Source organism: Bufo bufo, chromosome 5 (assembly GCF_905171765.1).
Source record: "Bufo bufo chromosome 5, aBufBuf1.1, whole genome shotgun sequence".
NCBI lineage: Eukaryota > Metazoa > Chordata > Amphibia > Anura > Bufonidae > Bufo > Bufo bufo.
Window position 1 is genome coordinate 535774809 of NC_053393.1, and position 18677 is coordinate 535793485.

The 18677-nt window shown below is 43.0% G+C and overlaps 1 protein-coding gene across 8 annotated transcripts in view; it reads left to right on the top strand.

Moving 5' to 3' along the window:
- PHF14 (PHD finger protein 14) overlaps nt 1-18677 on the top strand; it is a 228419-nt gene that overhangs the window by 75982 nt on the left and 133760 nt on the right. For all 8 annotated transcript variants that reach the window (XR_005778875.1, XM_040431267.1, XM_040431269.1 and 5 more), the window contains one exon: nt 1361-1529. Coding sequence is in view for 7 of the 8 variants with exons in the window: in XM_040431267.1 (XP_040287201.1) it covers nt 1361-1529 (169 nt within the window). In the remaining variant the exon portion in view is untranslated. The remainder of the gene's footprint in view (nt 1-1360; nt 1530-18677) is intronic.

Sequence of the window (18677 nt, forward strand, 5' to 3'; positions counted from 1 at the left end):
AGATGGCTTCCTCCCAAGAACCCAAGACCACCTCTTCTACGACATCACAATTTTCATTCACTTCCACCTGCAACGCGTTGGCTCTACCTACTGTGAGTCTGATGATCAGCACATGTCTCATTGAAGTTACATATGGACCAGGAAGTTGCCTGCTCTTGCGCACTTCCCTGCAGTGGGCATCGGACGCGCAGTAGGTACAGCACCTGCTTTGCAGGCAGAAGTAAATGAAAATAGTGACATTGCAGAAGAGGGGCAGACTGGAAGGTGCAAAGAGGAGGTACTGGGAACAACTGAAGAGGCTGTTTTGGGCTCTTGGAGGAGGCGGTTTTGGGCTCTTGGAGGAGGCGGTTTTGGGCTCTTGGAGGAGGCGGTTTTGGGCTCTTGGAGGAGGCGGTTTTGGGCTCTTGGAGGAGGCGGTTTTGGGCTCTTGGAGGAGGCGGTCCTTGGGCTCTTGGAGGAGGCGGTCCTTGGGCTCTTGGAGGAGGCGGTCCTTGGGCTCTTGGAGGAGGCGGGTCCTTGGGCTCTTGGAGGAGGCGGGTCCTTGGGCTCTTGGAGGAGGCGGGTCCTTGGGCTTTTGGAGGAGGCGGGTCCTTGGGCTCTTGGAGGAGGCGGGTCCTTGGGCTCTTGGAGGAGGCGGGTCCTTGGGCTCTTGGAGGAGGCGGGTCCTTGGGCTCTTGGAGGAGGCGGGTCCTTGGGCTCTTGGAGGAGGCGGGTCCTTGGGCTCTTGGAGGAGGCGGGTCCTTGGGCTCTTGGAGGAGGCGGGTCCTTGGGCTCTTGGAGGAGGAGGGTTCTTGGAGGAGGCGGGGTCTTGGAGGAGGCGGGGTCTTGGAGGAGGCGGGGTCTTGGGCTCTGAACAGTCGTTGATGCCCGTCTTTAGGCTTCTCATTAGCATACCAAAGTTAATTTTTCAGAAATAAGGATAATGCTAACAAAGTACGGTTTTAATTTTGTTAGCACTGAAATGGGTTAAATATAGTACAATTAGGTGACAGATTCTCTTTAAATCATAAAGCACAAAAGAAACTAAAGTTGGCTAAACTAAGAAATAAAAAAAGAAATGCAAATTTAGGTAGACTAATAAAAAAAAAAAAAAGGGTAAACTAAGAAATATAAAAATATATATTTGGCCAAGATAACAGATAAAACAAATAAATAAAAAATAAACCTTAGAATGCAATGTTCCAAAAAGGGGAAATTTAGCCCTGGACAACAATAGCCAACACTCCAGGTCATTGAAAGATTCGTTTTAGGTGTTTTTCTCTGTATTTTTCTACAATGCAAAGTTTTATTTAAAAAAAAAAAAAAAAAGTGCTCGAGAAGAGAGAAAAAAAACATTTTCTGATTTCCTTTGCCTGTGCAGGCAGTGCTCGGAGTGCGACCAGGCCGGTAGCAGCGACATAGAAGCGGATTTTGCCATGGAAACTTTACCGAATGGAACCAAGAGATCCAGAAGGCAGATAAAGGAACCAGTGAAGTTTGTGTCGCAGGACATGCCTCAAGACCCCAAGAAGATCCCTTTAAGGGGCACAGTAAGTATCAGTAGGTCACAAGGTAGAGCTGTAAGTGGCTGTCCAACTGGGGAGGCTGTGATTTTGGGGTTTGTAAGGCCCCCACAGCCAAGCAAAAGCATCTGTAGGGTGACAGGGCAACTTTAACCGAATAACAACCAAGTTTCTCACAAGTACGTCCTCAGGGTAGGTCAACATCCGGGACCCCCGCCGATCAGCTGTATGAAGGGAAGGCGCGCGCTAGGGGTGGGCGATATAAACGATATATGATGATATCATCATCAGTTCGGCCAACGATATAGTTTTTTGTTATGTCGCCATATCGTGATAGATAACCACAGAGCCGTAATGAATTGAAGAAGCTTCTCACTCACCCCTCCGTGGCCTCCCGACTCTGCACCGCGCTGGCTGACGCTGTGTGTGACGTCAGGTCCCTCCCAGTGCATGCTGGGAGAAGACGTGGCCCGTCTTCTGCAGACTCCATCAGCCAGCCGTGCAGGAAAGGTAAGTAGCAGGGGCCCGAATCTACCGGGGGGTGGATGGCTATGGCATGGGGCTGATGGCGCTGGCTGGGGGACATGATGATGGTGGCGATGGCATGAGGCTGATGGCGTTTTGTAATTTGTATACATACAGAAGAAAATAATATATCGTTATATCGCACATGCTTCAAATTATATCGTGATATAGAGTTTAGGCCATATCGCCCAGCCCTAGCGTGCGCCATAGACATAGAAGGAAGAGAAAAGGGAGATGGCACTGAGCGTGCCTTCCCTTCATACAGCTGATCAGCGGTGGTCCCGGGTGTCAGACCCCCACCGATATGATATTGATAACCTATCCTGAGAATAGGTCATCGATATTAAAAGCCTGGAGAACCCCTTTAATCCTGCTCTGTGTTAAAGCTCCTACAATTCTGGAAAAAGCAGGTTGAGCGCCCGTGACAAAGGTGGTTTATAATCGCTTCTGTCTTCTCTCTTCCCAGCTACATAGCGCTCTGTATAGTGATTAGCGGCAGCCACAATGTGTGGTGACACCCCACGGCATGGCGGAGCTGCGGGATCCTAATGTCGCCATGGGGCTGTTGATGTGGCGGCTCTTTGTATGTCACTTTAACTGTGGAAAACTGAAAAAAGTAAAAGGGATGTGTCCTCCATAGATTTTTATATTTTTTTTGTAATCTCATATGAGACATATTTGTGGAGATTTATAAACAAATTGCAATTTATGGCGCACACCATATTTGCTATAACTTGCAACTTTTTGATCTTAAAAGGGTGGAGCATAGCAAGAGGGGACGGGGCCTATCACAGCCCACCGGATTTACTATAACTTGCACCAGAAACTGGCGTCGGTTATAGTTCAAGTTTACACCAAGCCCCCTGGCCGACGAAAATCTGAGTTTCTGGTGTACGGAGCGCCAGAGATGCGACCGATTTATTTATTAAACTCCAGTGTATGGAAACTCCAGATTTGATAAACTTCCCCCAAAGTGCTGCGAATGTGTGACCCAGGGGCGTTGCTAGGGTCTCAAAAGATCCGGGGCCCAAGCCCCAATGAATATGGCCCAGTTCTATGTCTCCCCCCCCCCTCCCCCTGCATTTTGCTGTACTCGCTATACAGCAGCACATACCTGTCACATCCAGGGCCTCCAGGTGACGTCTCCTCGAATGTAGATCTTCTCTGTCATCATCTTCTCCATTTGGTCCGTACAACTTTTCTCAGCCGTCTCGTCTCTACAGAGTGTGACACACGGACATCTTAGCTTCCTTACATTTCTATCATCATCCAACAACCTGGAGCCCCCACAGTGTTGTCCAGCCGCTCGCTGTGCCCCCCTATACCCTCAAATACTATCCTTTAAACAAAAATGACTGCTATACAAATAGTCCCCATAGTAATAGTGCTCATCAAGGTCCCACCAATAGTAATTCCCGTCTAGAATGCCTCCATTAGTAATACTGCCCCCAACAGTGATATCGCTCCCCAAGAGTGCCCCCATTAGTAGAAGAGCCCTCCAGCATTAATAATACCCTCACAGAGCCCCCAGTAGAAATAAGGCCCCCTATTGTTCCCCCAGTGGTAATAAAGCTCCCTACAGACCCCTCAGTAGTAATAAGGCCCCCATAGTGCTCTTGGTAGAAATAAGGCAGCTCTATAAGTCCCTCCTATAGAGTCCCCAGTAGTAATAAGACGCCTATAATGTCCCCTGGATTTGCAGTGCCCCCTGTAGTTATATTCCACATTCGGGGCCAGGGACAAAACATCAGGGGCCCAGGCCCCGAATGTTGTAACCTAGCAAAGCCCCTGGTGTGATCCACTTCTATGGGACTGCGTAAAATAGTTTTCCCCACTAATTTCAGCATGTGTATATATATATATATTGGTGTGACTGTCCCTTTAAATGAAGACATCTCGATCTTGCTGACTGGTATTTTATCCTATAGCAGAACCATTAATCTACTTTATATGTTCATAGAGCTGAAATAGTTTATATATTTTTTTTGCCGTGTTTCTGGTGTAAAATCAATAACAATAAAACGGAATCGCTCGACCGCAGCTTTGCCGTACATATAGCGAATTAATTACACCTAATTTCAATTTTAAGTGAAATTAATCGGCTTTGCCTTCATCTGGAAATCCATATTACTAAAGAGTATGGCCAGCTGTAGCGTGCAGATTGATCACATCTGCTGCTCCTGCGGAGAGGGGTGAGGTGTCATGACAGGGGTTGTTTGTAAGATGAATTTGTAACTCTTAAAAGGGAAGTCTCTATTTGAGTCTGAGGATTTTACTAAAAATGATGCTTGGTCTGTCACATCTTGTACAGTATATCGGCTGAGCTTGTTTGTACAAAGTCCATGTCTTCCCTTTTCTTTCTTCATGGAGATCCCCCCAGGCAGGGGTAGTTGCTCATGTTGGCCAAGACACAGATCAAGGAGCCGCATGACGCCTTATATGGATTGAATTTGCTTTATAGACTGGGTCAGAACCAGCAGAGTCATCTCATAGTTAGCAGGCAGGGTTTTGAGTCACATATGGCTGCTGGGGGGGGGGGGGCAAGATAAGACAGAATAATAACACTGTACACATTGATGGGGGCTCTGTATGAAGCTGGCCTGTTCTCTGGGAGAGGGGCTATAACCCTTAAAGAGGTTGACCCATCTCATACATATCGCTAGGATATGTCCCCAATGTCTGATAGGTGCAGCTCCCACTTCTGAGACCCGCACCCATCTCTAGAAGGGGGCCTGCAAAGTGAAGAAGAGAAGACTGCTCGTGCACGTTGGCCCTCCACTCATTTCTATGGGACTTCAGAAAGTAGCCCAGGGCTATTTCCTTCAGCCCCATAGAAGTGAACGGAGCCGAGGCCACGCTTGCAGGTTGTGCTACCCATTTATTTTTGTGGGACTTTCAAAAATAGCCCATCTATTCCCATAAAAATAAATGAAGGTTGACAGCGCATGCGCGATCTGCAATCCGCCCTCCTTCACTTTGCTGGAGATGCCAGAGGTGGGACCCACACCTACCAGACATTGGGGCATATCCTAGCGATATGCCCCCAATGTATGAGATGGACCAACCCCTTTAACTTCCTGAAGCCTGCAGTTAGACTATTGACTTCAATACTTCCAATACATAGCTGCTGACATAATGCACATTCCCTGCTGTACAGCTTATACAGACAGACCAGAAGCTAAAACGAATGAGCCTAATCCACCTTATTCTGCTGACAATACATTATGCATTGCTTAAAGTGTCACTGTACTGTCACAGAAGTTCATTTAATAGAGATTGGTGTAAATAGCAAATTTACAAATCACTTAATTTAAATAATCTGCCTGCATTCACCTGAAAAAAAGCTGTAAAAACTACTAGGGGTGTCACTTCCACCGAATTTGCAGTCCACTGCCTGTTGTCAAGCAAGATCCGTCCCTACTAAGAGACACAGAAGACGGCTCACAGGAAGAGGGGGCTAACTGAAATTCCGAGCCTGATAAAACAACTGCTTTTACTCTGCCTTTCTGTACGTGTTATTTTCCCCCTCCCCTTATCTGTTTTGTGAGCTTCAGAGCTGAAAACAGACATAGTGAGAATTAAGGGAAAGGACGTCACAGCAGTACAGTACTGGCAAATTCCGCAGAAGGAGACACCCCTTGCTTGTGAGAGAAATGCATCTAGCTGTGCAGCTGAAAAAGACATTAGGGAACCCCCAAAAAGACATTCCTTCACAGCAAAAGCATTATGCAAACTTTTTTTTTGAAAACTCAGGGATGCTTTAAAGTAGTCTAAGGTCTACCCCTGTGGCATTTTCAATACTCTCTGCTTTACACTGCACCTCGGCTTATTCTCATTTGCTGCTCCGTATAAGCACAGGCTCAGCACTGTCAGTATATAAAGAGATAATTTCGATTACTTTGAGAACTGAATGGCCATATGGTCCAAGGAGCAAAATCTCCGGTGAGAAAGAGAGGATTATCAGGTGACTCTTGTACCTATGGGAAAAGGAGGGAAGGCTGCATATCTGCTTCAGTCGTGGCCCACATAAGTTTGTGTAGTTTTATTTCTCGCATTTGCTGTGCCGTGTCCTGGCATCCAAGAGAGATTTCATTATCTATATTTGTGCTTACAAACGCACCTTGTCAGAGTTTGAAGCGCAATGTTGGTTTTCAGATATTCCACCTCCCAGAAGACCCTAAGGGGAAAAAAAACAGGTGCAGGAGCGCGAGCAACAGACACTGGTAAACTCATTGAAAGTAAGCGTTACATGTCAACACAGACAGCGCTACCTGCTAACAGATGTACCGCGTGCTAATAGGAACGCGGCTCTGCACTGTCTAGTATGGGCCACAGTATCCCAGAACTTGTTCACGGCTCCGGATGAGCCCTTATTAATTATGGAAAGACCTAATAAACACTTTATGTAAATGTACCAGAAGGGCCTGACACTCAGCCGTGTCTGCACCTCGCTGTCCATAAAAGGTCATTTCATGGTGTATTTGTATCTTTAGCTTACGTGTTTGGGGTCAGAGTTCCTCAACAGTGGAGGAAAAAGCTTCTGTTTTGTGCTCATTCATTGTCAATGGGGACAAAACTGAACAGAAGGGAACGGAGTGCCCCAGAATGCATTCTGTTCTGTTTGGTTGCGCTTTCCCATCACGGACAGAATAACGCTGCAAGCAGTGTTTTTTAGTGACGTATCCGTCCTGGCACATGATGTAAGTCCATGGAGATGGATCTGTTTTCTCTGACACAACAAATCTGATCCTTCCCATATTGATTTAGAATGGTTTTAGAGACTGATCCGTCATGGATATTTTAGAGATAATACAACCGGATCTGTTCATAATGGATGCAGACGGTTGTATTCTCATAACGGAAGCGTTTTTGCTGATCCATGACGGATCCAGCAAAAACCCGGGTGTGAAAGTAGCCTAAGTGTACAGTATGTGCTGGAACTTCAAATGGCTAAATAGATAGTTGAGTCACAGCCTTTATTATATACTCCAGAGCTGCACTCACTAGTCTGCTGGTGAAGTCACTGTGTACATACATTACATTACTTATCCCTTACTGATCCTGAGTTACATCCTGTATTATACTCCAGAGCTGCACTCACTATACTTCTGGTGCAGTCACTGTGTGCATACATTACTTATCCTGTACTGGTCCTGCATTTTATTTCAGAGCTGCACTCACTATTCTGCTGGTGCAGTCACTGTGTACATACATTACTTATCCTGTACTGATCCTGAGTTACATCCTGTATTATACTCCAGAGCTGCACTCACTATTCTGCTGGTGCAGTCACTGTGTACATACATTACTTATCCTGTACTGATCCTGAGTTACATCCTGTATTATACTCCAGAGCTGCACTCACTATTCTGCTGGTGCAGTCACTGTGTACATACATTACATTACATTACTTATCCTGTACTGATCCTGAGTTACATCCTGTATTATACTCCAGAGCTGCACTCACTATTCTGCTGGTGGAGTCACTGTGTACATACATTACATTACTTATCCTGTACTGATCCTGAGTTACATCCTGTATTATACTCCAGAGCTGCACTCACTATTCTGCTGGTGGAGTCACTGTGTACATACATTACTTATCCTGTACTGATCCTGAGTTACATCCTGTATTATACTCCAGAGCTGCACTCACTATTCTGCTGGTGCAGTCACTGTGTACATACATTACATTACTTATCCTGTACTGATCCTGAGTTACATCCTGTATTATACTCCAGAGCTGCACTCACTATTCTGCTGGTGCAGTCACTGTGTACATACATTACATTACTTATCCTGTACTGATCCTGAGTTACATCCTGTATTATACTCCAGAGCTGCACTCACTATTCTGCTGGTGCAGTCACTGTGTACATACATTACATTACTTATCCTGTACTGATCCTGAATTACATCCTGTATTATACTCCAGAGCTGCACTCACTATTCTCCTGTGTGCATACATTTTTTACCTGCTGTAAACTCACATTCACTATATACTGAATGGCAAATCCTTCTTGGCATGCCTCACTTTTGCACAGCTGGGCACACGACTCTAGAGGTATCACTTAAGCTGTCTTAGTCTCCAGATGCCATGGTGACGGCTATATTGGGTTTTATATTGACCACAATATAATTATATTCCTCCTGAACTATAAAAAGAAAACTGTGGCTGGGAGAGCAAAAACCTAAAATTTTAAAAAGGGCTAATTTCCCTAGGTTAAGGGCAGGGTTTCAGGGCATTGATTGGGAACAGCTATTATTTTATGCACTTGTACTGTATATCGTTGACATATTCCGCAGCGCTTTTCAGACATTATCATCACTTGCTGTCCCCCAGTGGAGCTCACAATCTAAGTTCCCTATCTTTATGTCTTTGGAGTGTGGGAGGAAACCAGAGAACCCAGGCAAAGCACAAGGAGAACATAAAAACCCTGTCGGAAAATATTTATGCTATCTCCGATTAACAGTCTATATTATTTATGCGAATAAATTAGAATCTGTAAAGGAGGAGATTCTGACCTATTCTCATAAATACCAAGCTAAAGAGAGCTCGCGATCTGCGCTAAGTTAGACGACAAAAAGAAGGCAGTGGTAAATCAAAATATATATTTATTAAATAACAATAATACAGTGCAAACTAATATATAAAATAATTGGTGACAAATGAAATTCAATCAACGATAGGCAAATTTTTAAGAAAGCCCAGGTAATCTGGAGTGTATATATATATATATATCTCCCCTACAATGCCTTATTATGACAATCCCACCAATTATATTTGAAGCAATTTGATACCTGATTTCTCTCAGCCGACAGATATCATTCTAAAGCCAAATCTGGTTTATACCACATTTCATCTTTTGTCTATATAGATATATATAGATGATCAACCATACCGGCCTAGAACTGAACTCTGTTCCTTGGAGATGATACCGTGTTCTCACCAGTATATTTACAATCTCCTTGGATTGGAGCAAGGTTAGAAGGGTACTGCAGTTACACCCCAGCCTTATTCCAAAACAGATACTATAAACAAAGTATGGTTAATTGAAAAAATAAATCAATATATATATAAATATTCTCCTATAAAATATAGGTAAGGCCTCTTTCACACTTGCGTTGTCCGGATCCGTCGTGTACTCCATTTGCCGGAGTTGCCCGCCGGATCCGTAACAACGCAAGTGAACTGAAAGCATTTGAAGACGGATCCGTCTTCAAAATGCGTTCAGTGTTACTATGGCAGCCAGGAGGCTATTAAAGTCCTGGTTGCCATAGTAGTAGTGGGGAGCGGGGGAGCAGTATACTTACCGTCCGTGCGGCTCCCGGGGCGCTCCAGAATGACGTCAGAGCGCCCCATGCGCGTGGGGCGCCCTGACGTCACTTTGAAGCGCCCCGGGAGCCGCACAGACGGTAAGTATACTGCTCCCCCGCTCCCCACTACACTTTACCATGGCAGACAGGACTTTAGCGTCCTGGCAGCCATGGTAACCATTCAGAAAAAGCTAAACGTCGGATCCGGTAATGCGCCGAAACGACGTTTAGCTTAAGGCCGGATCCGGATTAATGCCTTTTAATGGGCATTAATTCCGGATCCGGCCTTGTGGCAAGTGTTCAGTATTTTTGACCGGGGCAAAAAGCGCAGCATGCTGCGGTATTTTCTCCCGCCAAAAAACGTTCCAGTCCGGAACTGAAGACATCCTGATGCATCCTGAACGGATTTCTCTCCATTCAGAATGCATGGGGATAATCCTGATCAGGATTCTTCCGGCATAGAGCCCCGACGACGGAACTCTATGCCGGAAAAGAACAACGCAAGTGTGAAAGAGCCCTAAGTTTATACTATACCAGGGTATCGGCTAACAGAAATCAGTTGCAATATTCAGGACTATAATTCAGTGGAGTCCTATCTCCTCTCGGGGTGTGATATTTGGCTCGAAAGAATTTTCAAGATGGCCTCTACTAGCTGGATTTCTAGTCAGATGGCTTCCTCAGGTAAGTGGATCAAATAGGATGGATTGGATGGATGGCCTCAATGAGATAGTCAGTCAGGAAGATTCCCCCCTTATCAGCTCATGCTGCCCTTTTTATCCCATTCAAAATGGGACTGGTCAGGTTTCATCATGGACTAGTGACATCAGCTTATACCTCCACCCACCTATTTCGGAATTCATATCTTTATTTTACTCGACCACTAGATGACATGGGAGATCTATGAGTACATTTTACCAGTACAGCTAATTCTTATATTTTTCTAAAAAGAGAGAAAAACCAGATTGACTTTTGACCTAATCTTTGGGACAACTTTTCCTAATAATAGAAGCAAATAAGAATGTGTTTGAAGAGTTAGCCCTCTATTCACACAGACACCGGAGTATACAACTCCACCAGACATCCATTCTATTTCTAAATCCAGGACTAAACCCATCTAATTAAGACAGATACTATAAAGTCCCTTTTCTAATTATTGGGAGAGACCAATTTCTGGTGATATTTTGGTCTATTGTCTTAAAGTGGAGATGCACTATTTGTTCACGATCTCTCTCTACAATTCTCCTGAAACAACACCTGAGACTGAAATGATTAACTCCCCAGACTGACAGAGTAACCTACATATTTAGACTATACATGAAATTCAGCTATTTCTATAATAGATGCCATGAATATACTTATATATAATGCACTTATACGATTATACTTTCTATATCTTAGGCTACTTTCACACTAGCGTTCGGGTGTCCGCTCATGAGCTCCGTTTGAAGGGGCTCACAAGCGGCCCCCGAACGCACCGTCCAGCCCTATTGCATTCTGAGTGGACGCGGATCCGCTCAGAATGCATCAGTCTGGCAGCGTTCAGCCTCCGCTCAGCGAGCGGACACCTGAACGCTGCTTGCAATGTAAGTCAATGGGGACGGATCCGTTTGAAGATGACACAATATGGCTCAATCTTCAAGCGGATCCGCCCTCATTGACTTTCAATGTAAAGTCTGGACGGATCCGTTCAGGCTTCTTTCAGACTTAGAAATTTTTCTAAGTTATAATGCAGACGGATCCGTTCTGAACGGATACAAACGTCTGCATTATAGGAGAGGATCCGTCTGATGAAACATCAGACGGACCCGCTCCGAACGCTAGTGTGAAAGTAGCCTTACTATAATAACATGTAATCTAATCTAATGATGTGAATCACTCTCTTTCTATTCACTGAAGATTAACTAAAACTCTTTCACACAATAGTAGACTATACAAACACTTCTACACAGATACTTAATCTGGGAGTTGGCTATTTGAAATCCAAAGATTTTGAACTTATCCTGCCTTTTCAAAACCAGACAAAATGGCTCCCATACAGCACATATATATCAGTCCATATTATAATCTGTATAGACCTTTATAAGATGGATTCCTTTTATGCCCATTAGTTCTGACAAATTCCCTCTCCTTTTTCCGTTATTACAGTGTGTACTGTATATAACCGGGAAAAAGCTCAAAATTATTTTTATGTCCATCATAATATATATTTTTATTGGGCAGAAGATTCTACCTTCTCCGTTCATTCTGATAAGAAAGGTATTGTTTTTCCTTGGAATTCTGTTCTTCAATTTTTCTTCCGAGTCTTTTCTTCGTCTCATAAGGCCATATCCTGGAAAGGTATACTATCACAGAGGTCCTGTGTCCAATGGTTTTAGCATGTAAGAAAAAGCAAAACTTGGCACCAATCATGCCATTATTGCTGTGACTTGGTTCCCATGCACAATGTACCAATTTGGTAACTTTCCCAAGCTAAAATGGGGATATCCAGTATCTTCATCCAACGAATGTCCTTGAATCAAATTTCTCAAAGATTTTCGGCTTTACACTCTTCTCCTCTGTCAGTACGAATCCTGGAACATCGATGCCACGATTCCTGCTGAAGGATCCGGTTCGCTTACAGGTTCCGTCTTGAACGGGATCAACACCATCCATACAACGGCTGCATCTTTGGTTTTCATCCTCGTCTTGGTGGATCATGTCTTTGTTCAAACCGTCCTTTTTCTATAAAAGAAAATAAGAGTATGAATGCATATTCTTTAATAATTTGATACATACAGTTTCCCTAGCTTTGCTATGTATTAATACTTTGCAAGGAAACACAAAATCGGAACATCTGTGAACTGAGAGATATCAGATTAACGCTATCCTTATTCATTCTCTTTTTCAGCATCACCTTCTATGATTCTCAGTTGTGACCTCGGATGACATACTCGCAATTAATTTACATGGACCCATTTATCTATGAACCCGTCTTTCGAGTCAATTTTCACCTTGTATACTACAGTTGATATTTTATTAATAATGTCATATGGACCTTTCAAAGATGGAAGGAATTTCCTCTTTTACCCGATCCCGGGCAGAATTGTAGAGATACACTATCTCCTACCTCATACTCCTTGGTAGTTTTCAAATCGTAATAAGTTTTATTACTTATGGCGGCTTTCTCAAGGTTCTTCTGCGCGAAAGCAAACGCATGTTGAAGATACTTACAAAGGTCCTCCTGTTGTGGCTGCATCGATCAGGTTATGATCTGATGTGCGATACAACAGATGTTGCGGAAGTATCATTCTCCTTCCCATCATCAACTCAAAGGGAGACATCTTGGTTGCAGCATTGGTAGTGGCTCTAATAGCCATGAGCACTAGCGGCAGCTTTATATCCCAGTCTTTACCTGACTCCTTAACATACTTCTTAAAGATGTTAACAATTGACTGGTTATATTGCTCAACGGATCCGCTAGATGCTGGACGATAGGCAATGTGTAATCTTCTCTTTACACCTAAGATCTTCCACATCTTCGCCATTACCTCACTTACAAAGTGTGATCCACGGTCTGAATCAATCTTTAACGGTAACCCAAATCTGGAAAATGGTTATTCAACAAAAAGGCACAGGTCTCGGCTGTGTTATTGCGGGCCGGTAAACACTCTACCCATTTGGTAAACACACAAGTAACGGTTAACATGTATTTGTTCCCTCGGGATGACCGGGTAACAGGACCTATAAGATCTATTTGGAGATCGGACCATGGTAATAAAAAACCCTTTTTCTGAAGCGGAGCTCGATGTGTAGGACCTTGAGGTTGAAATTGCGCACATACCAAACAACATTGACGGTAAATTTGTACACCTTTTAACATATGAGGCCAGTAAGCATAATCATGTAGCGAATCATATGCAGTCTTTTCTCCAAGATGACCAGCTGTAGGACACATCATGGGCATGCTGTAACATGAGGCCTCTAAAGGTAGTAGGAACGACCCACTGCTGAATTCCATTTTTAGAAGTCCTCATCAATATTCCCTCTTGAATACTAAATTGAGATTTGGTATTCATTAGTAATCAGAGATCTTCCTTTTGGGCATAATCATCCTCCGATATGGGATTATTACAAGGATCCTCAATATGTCTATAGAAGATTCCAAGTATAGGATCTTCCTTCTGGATTTTAATCAGATCCTCACTAGTAGATTCTTGACTCCATTGAGCGGCACTATTTTCAGTTTGTATCCTAGCTTGTTGTCTAGTGATAGCATCAATGGGAATCACCTCTAGTAAATGATCTATATCCATGTGGTCACCATTTATGGCTTTTTGTTTGGCAAGTTTATCAGCTACATCATTACCCTCTTTGTCTATATTCTGGGTTTTGGAATGACCCTTGGTTTTCTTCCCATAAATGGTTAGACCATTCCATTGAACTAATTAATCTATGGCACAAAATAATTTAGCATGTTTCACCGGTTTATTATTGGACCGTAACATGTGATTCCTTTTCCATGTGGGCATATATTCAACAAAACTGTTCCGTACATAATTTGAATCCGTAACTATGATGAATCCTTTGATATTGTGCTCTATATCAATCTTAACAGTTTGGTATACAGCGGCTAATTCTGCTACCTGGCTACTTCTAGCACCAATACTGTATCCTACTGAAATATTAGGGCATTCATCTGTCCAAGTAATGCCAATTCCTGCCACTAATTTTTTTTCATCACCTACAATGGTGTGATGAGCACAACCATCAATATAGACACAGGGAAGTAAAGGACAATAATCTTCATCATATGCTTTGTAAGGGGAAGATTTTTGTTCCTCTAGGACAGCGGTCAGCAACCTTCGGCACTCCAGATGTGTTGAAACTACAACTCCCAGCATGCTCCATTCACTTCTATGGGAGTTCTCAAAATAGCTAAGCAAGTGTGCATGCTGGGAGTCGTAGTTTCACCACAGCTGGAGTGCCGAAGGTTGCTGATCCCTGCTCTAGGAAATCATCTACCATCTCCTCCTTCTGAGAATGAGCGGCACAGTCATGAAGTTCAGCAAGTCCTTGGGCTACCGGACACTTTTTATTTTGCTTATACCGGACTTCCAAAGGCCATCCTTGTAAAGACAAGGTCCAAGCAGTGATTCGGCTATTAGCCAAGTTACCATCCCTAATTTTCTCACTCTGTAAGTATTGTAGGGGTTGGTGTGCCGTTTCAATAATGATTTTCTCACCCTGAATAAAACCTTCTAAAGTTTTGAAGTGACCAGACTGTGGCTAATAAAGCTTTTTCACAGTCGTTAAACTTTACTTCTACCGGTGACAGGGACTTACTTGCATAAGCAGTAACGTTCTGCAGTTTATCCTGTTTTTGACATAAGACAACACTAATACTAGGATCCGTAAAACCAGTTTCTAGATAAAAGGGTTTACCCCCTCTGGATAAGCTAGACATGGGGCTTGGATGAGTTTTTTCTTTTAAGTTCAGTCATGGTTTGTTCCTGATCCTCCCTCCATGTCCACGGTATACCTGTCTTTAACAATGTTAATAACGGTTTACTGATCTCTGCATAGTTATCAATGAACTTCCGTAAGTAATTCATCATACCCAGAAATGACCTTAGTTCACTGATATTGGTAGGTGTTTTAGATTTCATCACAGCCTCCACCTTTTTCTTCTGGGGATTCAGGCCTTCAGAGGTAACCTCATGTCCAAGGAAATTGACCTTGGTCCGACACCACTGGGCTTTCTGTAAAGAGATTTCTACACCTGCCTCTCTCAGCTGATTAAGCACATGCCTAATCTTTAGGATATGCTGGTCAAATGAGGTACTTTTCATCAAAATGTGATCTACATAAGTTAAGTTTCCTCTTTCCGTGGCATCAAGCATAGCCTTATGTAAAGATACCTCAAATTTATGACCTGAGTTTATGTATTCAAACGGTAGTCTGGTCCAGGCAAATTGTTCCTTTCCAAAGGTAAATGCCAATTTATGTTGGTCTTCAGGACTCTCATTGATGGTCCAATACCCCTGAGCGCAATCTAATGGGGTAAAAATCCTGGCGCCTTGCATTTGTACCAGGCATTGGTCTATATATGGCACGGGCCAGCCGGACATATATACACGTTTATTGAGCTGTCGTAGATCAGCACATAAACACCATTGACCATTCGGTTTAAGAATTCCAAGGATAGGATTGTTATAGGAAATGTGCGCCGGTCCTCTAATACCTCTCTCCTTGAGATTTCGGATTATTTCCGCTAGCGAGTCGTAACAAGCTAGTGGAAGACGATATTGCTTGATATAAACGGGAGGTGCATCAGGATCAGTCTGAATCCTGGCAATGTGTATGTATGTCAGACCACAATCAAAGGAATCTTTAGCAAAGATGTCCTTGAATTCTAAGAGAACTTCTTTTAATTGTTGGCGCTCTAGGTCATTGGAGCATCCATCAGCCAAAGATATTTGCTGCTGTACCATTTCTAGGAACCCTGGAAAAACTTCAGGCTGACCTATTTCGTAGGATTTTCCTCCAGCCTGTCAGTGAGGTCATGATTCGACTTACCAACCTTTTCAGCAAACTCATGATATTCCTTCGCTTCCTGATCATTAATTGTATTATTAAAGGTAAGGGAGGATTCCTCTACCTTGCAGGTACCTTCTTCAAGATTAAAAGGATATACTGAACTAATGGTGAACAATCCTTAAGGAGAACAATAAAATGTTTGTTCAACCAATTGATCTTCTGATACAATTCAGGTATTAGGCCAATAATTACATTCTGAAACGCAAAGGTATAATAATCTGAATCTAATGCCTTATCAATGATTGTGTCTTTAGACAAATGGATTTCAGTTGGAATACCATTATTCACAATTATTTGGGTTTTAAAGGTTTGTAAATTCACCAAGGGGGTAGGATTTACTGAAATACCTAATTGTCGCATTCCATTTGATAGGCATATCAATGCATCAGAATTCTTTAATTTTTGGCCTTTTGATACCTGAATGGGTAACAGGAAATTATTAGTACCTGGAGGGATGATTACATCTCGTGGTACTAATACACTGACTGCATATGGCAGTATCTGGGATGACTTGAGGGCTTCATGTTCATCCATAAAACTTTCAGGATTTCCTTTTAATCTTGTCCACAATGTGGAATTCACCATATCCACGTGTATGGCAAAACGATGTAATATATTGTAGCCTATGTAAATGTTATATTGGGGCTCATTCAGTACCAGGAATAAATGAGTAGCCTATTTACCTGCAATAGAAATGGTTAACATACATTTCACAATCACATTATGATTATCAGTCTCGTCTTCCAAGTCATGGACCCAATTATCCTGAGGGTTTGGACACCTAATTACCTTGGGATTGGCCAATTGATGTAATAGATCCCTACTAATATAACTATTTTCATGGCGTAAATCTAATTTAGCCCTTTTAGTTCTTCCTAGGTCATTCACTTGTACTGGTAAGAACACCTCATCATCCACCTTTTCAATCCCCACTAGGAATTGTTCATGACCATTGAACCCAGTAGGGTCAATGGTATCTGGATGTAGGTGGATTGTGAGAACATCCCCTTCCAAACAGACATCTTTAACTCGTTCAGGAGCTACACATATGGTGTTATCCTCCTGTCCACCTACAGTGGCGTTAGGGGTTGCTTGCAGGAAAGAGACATCAGGGACTTGGCTATTTCTGAAATGTGTTTCAATAGAATCCGGCCTTTCCTCTATCACATGGCAGCTTCCCCCGACTGTGATAGGATTGTGACTGCTCATAATTTATGGGCATCCTCACTTGAGACCATATAACCTTGTTAACAAAATCAATAACGGGGCTTAATCTTTTGAGGAAATCAGTGCCAATAATTATTCGATCGATGGGCGTATCCACGATCAATGTGGGATGGCTGATTACTTTATTTCCCACTTTAAAATCCAGCCAAGCTCTATCTAATACCTTGAGGGCTTTGCCTGAGACACTTACCAGGTTATCATTAAAACTTTTTAACTTATACCTCTCAGAAGATATATCCTGTAGTTGTTGGAAATACTCTTGAGATAATAAGGTTGCTTGGCTACCGGTATCTATTAGAGCCATTATTTGTGGGAAATTATCGGACAAGTCCGCTTTCATGTAATATCGTTGTTCTATTTCCTGTAAAGAACAAAGATATTTGGAATGGTAAGTGATGTCGCAGTCCTTTTCAGCAATCATCCTTATCCTTGACCCCCCTTCCTTTGTTGTACCAGCAGGATCGCATGTCATTCTTGGCACAGCTGAAGATTTGGTGGGCTGTAAGATAGAACAAACATGTCGTCGTCCCCCCTTGCCATGTGGCTTTGGAGGGTTTAAATTATTTTTATGGAGAAAGGCATTTACGTTAGTTTCCCCATTATTACATACACTTAAGTCTTCAGCATTTGCAATATTGGACATACTTACCTTATTCCCCCCATTTATATTTGGGGTGGACTCTCTACAGGAGGCACTGCTCCTAAAAAAGGATTTTGAGGTTTAACAGAAAATGCCTTAGACAATTTTCATTCGTTGCATCATCACTCCAAACTGGTTCTGGATTTGATCCATTCGATCATCTAAATGAACTCTCTTTTTCCCATAACCTTTTGGATGTGGATTTTGAAATTTAGATGATTGAGATTTACCAGAACCATCTGACTCGGAACCATCTGGAACCCTTCCCGGCCCACCTTGGAATCTCCTGTAATAATTTCTATGGTATCTTTTGGACAGTAGGGCTTTCTCCAACACTTAGGCCCCTTATTATCTTTTGGCTTAGGCATTATGCACACGACCGTTTTTTGGGTCTGCATCCGAGCCGCAGTTTTTGCGGCTCGGGTGCAGGCCCATTCACTTCAGTGCTGTGTGCTGTCCGCATCCTTTGCTCCGTTCCGTAGCCCCGCAAAAAAAATATAGCATGTCCTATTCTTGTCCGTTTTGCGGACAAGAATAGGCATTTCTACAATGAGCCTTCCGTTCCGCAAATTGCGGAAGGCACACGGACGGCTTCCGTTTTTTGCGGATCTGCGGTTTGCGGACCACAAAAAAACTGAGCGGTCGTTTGCATGTAGCCTTAGGCTGAATTTTATTTGCTGGGAAGGCCTACAGCTTTTTACCACCTCCGCATAACTCCTTTTGGGGCTATCAAATATTGCCTGATCTCTTTTTATCTGAGTTTCAGCTATCTCCTCATTGGATTTTTGAAATCTCATCTCTGGAGACTCATCGCTCTTTTAGAGTTGTGCAAGTTTTTCTGGGATGGTAATCCCTAGTCAAAATAAATTTTATTTTATTAGGCAAAGTGT